The 3,609-nt window shown below is 33.9% G+C and overlaps 1 protein-coding gene across 2 annotated transcripts; it reads right to left on the bottom strand.

Annotated features, from left to right (window-relative positions):
* Positions 1-235: 235 nt before the first annotated feature.
* LOC136981240 (uncharacterized) lies at positions 236-3,609 on the bottom strand. 2 transcript variants are annotated; one of them, XM_067277518.1, is made up of 8 exons: positions 2,671-3,609; positions 2,540-2,608; positions 1,736-1,882; positions 1,401-1,664; positions 1,173-1,298; positions 627-956; positions 436-551; positions 236-360 (listed from the first exon to the last, which is right to left on the bottom strand). In XM_067277518.1, exons 2-7 carry the CDS (start codon positions 2,601-2,603, stop codon positions 436-438), a joined length of 1,047 nt encoding a protein of 348 aa, XP_067133619.1. In that variant the 5' UTR covers positions 2,604-2,608; positions 2,671-3,609; the 3' UTR covers positions 236-360. The 2 variants fall into 2 exon arrangements, with proteins under 2 accessions (XP_067133619.1, XP_067133618.1); XM_067277517.1 differs by having other exon boundaries at positions 2,540-3,609.

Here is a 3,609-nt window from a genome sequence, read left to right as displayed (position 1 = left end):
ATATGACACAATCGGTCGCAATAAGTTATCATGTACTGTACAGTATCCTGCAACTTTGTGACATTGACGTACCAGTTAAACTCAAAGCAATGACGTCACAAAATTCCGCAAATTCTCGTAACTGACAGACGACTAAAATATCCCGGGGTTAGAACCGGAGTCTCGAGTAATGCGGAAGTGGAGCACGGTCAAGGTCTCGAAGGCCATTGACTCCAAACACAAGTGAAACTGTTACTCGCCGGTAATTAAATTTTTATTTTTATAAAAATATCCATCGTAAACTGTACACGTTGCAAACTTCTTAAACAATAAATAAATGTGCGAAAACTTGAAATAAATAAGAATTGATGTAGAATGATCCTGAAAGAAGTAATTAAAAATATTTACGATTTAAAAAATGATTATTAAATTAGATACAAAATTAGTTTCTACTACCTATATCATGCACGGTAATTCTGTATATTTTAGAGAGAAGCCATTTTGTGAATAATTCGAGTTGATGACGGCATCAGTATTGCTTTTGACTTTTAACATGAAGGGTTTGCTTCGTGCTAAAAACAGAATATTGTACGATATGTCATTATAGAAGCATTTCAACTAGAAATATCAGTGTTAAAGTTTCTTACAAATGACAACGTTCTTATTCAGCAAACGTTCTCCGCAGAAACGATCGTTTCCTGGTCCAAAGCCATCTAGAGATCCTTGGTCGATTCCTATGAAATCATCGTCATTGCATACTTCGCCACTATTACCATCTTCAGAAGGAACTCCGAAAGCGAACGAATTAGGATTTTCTAATTCCCATTTAATAGAACAAAAATTTTCTTCCACTCGAACACACGCTGTATATCTCAAATTACTTAAGTAGCGAACTCTGCCTTTTAATTTAGGTCCAAAATTGAAACTGCGTACAGTCTCACTAGGGCTTCGAAAATATTGAACGCATCCCGGAGGAGCTGCAATAATGCAATTGAATTTAAAAGTAAGCAACTGACCAATTGAGAGAACCGATGCACAAATCCTTTACAATAGACAATAGTAATTGAAACTAATACTGCAAAAATTGAAATATTACAATGGCATCTCTTATTAGATTTAGAGATGATGCTGTCTCCATCGCAAACGTTATCGCATAGAATGCATCATATCGTAAGATTTTGAATAAAACTTACCCATATCCAGACTGTTGCACTGGATCATGCTGATTTTGACTTTCCATTTTCTGGCTACCTTGTCACCGTTGCTGACAACACTCAACACTACAGGATTGCCGGATCCTCTTCCCATATCAATGTACACTGTAAAAAAAATTTTATATTAACTTACACAAAAATGTTTTAATTAACAGTAAATAGTACAGCAATATGAATAGTAATGATCAAAAAATAATAAATACTTACAATGTTGGCCGCCATTTTCGCCACATAAAATAGGCAAATGTTCCCCAACTGTGGTTCTTACCATAAACGAATCCCATGCGCACATGCCCAGATAGTCCGGTTGAGCAAGTGTAAACTCGAGAAAGTCGAGTCGAAGTTGGCACACGTTGTCTTGTTTTTCTACAGTTACTTGACAAGTATCTGTACCATTTTCGCTATTTGGATAATTAGGATTAACGAAGAGAGTATTGTTTTGCGTAGTCACTCCACCACACGTAAAACGCACTGAAGAGAAACAAAGATGATGTAAAAGAATAAATGATTGTATGTAAACAATGTAATTAAGTTGCACTCACAGAAACAACAGACTCCCAAACCACTTGCACAGGTTCCCATATTTAATCCTTCTCTTCGAGCACATTCCGAAGATGTGATACATACACCCTGATCTCCTCTTTCACCTTGACACGCTGAATTCTGTAGACGGACCAGCGATAGGATATCTACAAAAGGTCGAAAAATTTACGAATAAAATATCAGATCAATGAAAACTAAATGCATTTAATTTGGAATAAACAAATATACAAAGTGGACTATACAAATGACAATTAAAACTTAACTCACAATAAGCGTTTTTATAATAATTAATAATCATAAATTAAACTAGATAATAGTAAATTTAGCGATGGTCTGGTACAGCAATGTGGAAAAGATAAGACCAAAGGTGGGAAGTGAGCTTAATCACTTTCCACCCAGTAAACTGCTATAAAAACAGTTAAGCTCTTAAACTCCATTGAATATAATTTCAAGTGACAGCATGGTTAAAAATCATGCTCAACACGATAAATAGAACAAAATGGATTCAGAATATGACCAATTTCAAACTAAATTAATATTGTGTTTTAAATTCAAGATTATTAAATTATCATAAGCCTTCATATTCAATAACTTATTATTCTACACCATACAAAAGCATATAATCTTACATCGCATTATGTTTGTTAAATGTATGAGTTTAAAGTGAAAAAGTATAAAAACTGACGGCAAATCCGGCAAAAAGTATAAAGGAAATATGAATATCTTTATTATAAATTAATACTAAAGTTATATTAAACAACGTATTATATAAGTTTTATGTAACAACAATACACGGTACTTACTTAAAGGATTTTGTGCGTGACAGGTAACCACAAACGACAACAACAAACACACGAAAGACTTCATCCTTTCTGTAAACAAGTGAATATCAATAAAAACATGATGTAAGGGAGGTTATATTAAAATGCATTACCTGTTTAAGTAGAGGAACGGGTGATCCGAATGTTATCCCGACATCAAACTCGGAATTTTGAAATGTTTTCGGTGATGTCAGACTATATATAAAGGCCGAGCAAGCAGGGGTACTCGGTCAACATTCTCTCAAAGCCTTAAAGGCAGAATGTAACCTGGAAGTGTTAAAAACAGGAACAAAAAAGAAGCGCCCGTCTCGAAAAATAAATTTAAATCCCCAAACAAATAAATGCATTTAAAAGTAGATTGCATCTTGCATATGTCAGTATGTTAATGCCACGTATTTAATTAAAATGAGATCATAAAAGAAATTTTTTCCTAAAGGTTAGTTTTTTCGACTGTTTTGATCTAATTTGTTTACAAAAATTAGGTCGAACGAAGATGTTAATTTAGGACTTCCGTAATGTCGAGGTTATTAGGTTATTCGATTTACCGGAAACGACCTTCGATCCCAGTTTTAAACAAAGTTAAAGAGAGAGAAAATTGTTTTAAGGTTTTTAATGATGATTAAAAACCTTGTAAAAGGTCGATTAACACCTTTTCATAACTTCCTGTTCTTCGTGCGGAGAGTTTTGACAGGTTTTTGCCATGTTCGTACCAGTTGATAATTCGAATAAAAACTAGAATTAGTCTATTTAACTTTCGTTTAGATTCGGTTTGCTGTTTTAATTTACGAGTATCGAGTTTTTTGCACGATAGTAGAATCGTTCAACAATATTGCATCGATTTTCTAAGCTTTCGTCGTGCATGCGGATGTTTATAAACAGAGCTGTGCCACATTCTACTTTTTGAAGTGGCATATTTAGGGCGGTTTAATTTTGACTGTGATGATCCATTAAAAAATAGGGCCGTAAGCAATTAAATGTGACTTTAAGTAGATAATTTTTTTGCTTCTGCATGTCATTTTATGATCTATGGCTTCATCTAGAAGGTATCCTAA

This window comes from Centruroides vittatus, unplaced genomic scaffold, assembly GCF_030686945.1.
Source record: "Centruroides vittatus isolate TY-2023 unplaced genomic scaffold, ASM3068694v2 contig_749, whole genome shotgun sequence".
NCBI classification, from domain to species: Eukaryota; Metazoa; Arthropoda; class Arachnida; order Scorpiones; family Buthidae; genus Centruroides; species Centruroides vittatus.
The sequence above is the reverse complement of the archived record's forward strand: the minus strand, read 5'-3'. Positions and strand labels throughout refer to the sequence as shown.

What these genes read in the sequence shown, in the direction of transcription:
- LOC136981240 (XM_067277517.1), bottom strand. Translation starts at nt 2,603, where the DNA reads ATGAAGTCTTTCGTGTGTTTGTTGTTGTCGTTTGTGGTTACCTGTCAC. An exon ending in TTTGGGAGTCTGTTGTTTCT is followed by an intron (nt 1,665 to 1,735) that starts GTGAGTGCAACT and finishes GTTTCTCTTCAG; the next exon opens with TGCGTTTTACGTGTGGTGGA. An exon ending in CGAAAATGGCGGCCAACATT is followed by an intron (nt 1,299 to 1,400) that starts GTAAGTATTTAT and finishes TTTTTTTTACAG; the next exon opens with TGTACATTGATATGGGAAGA.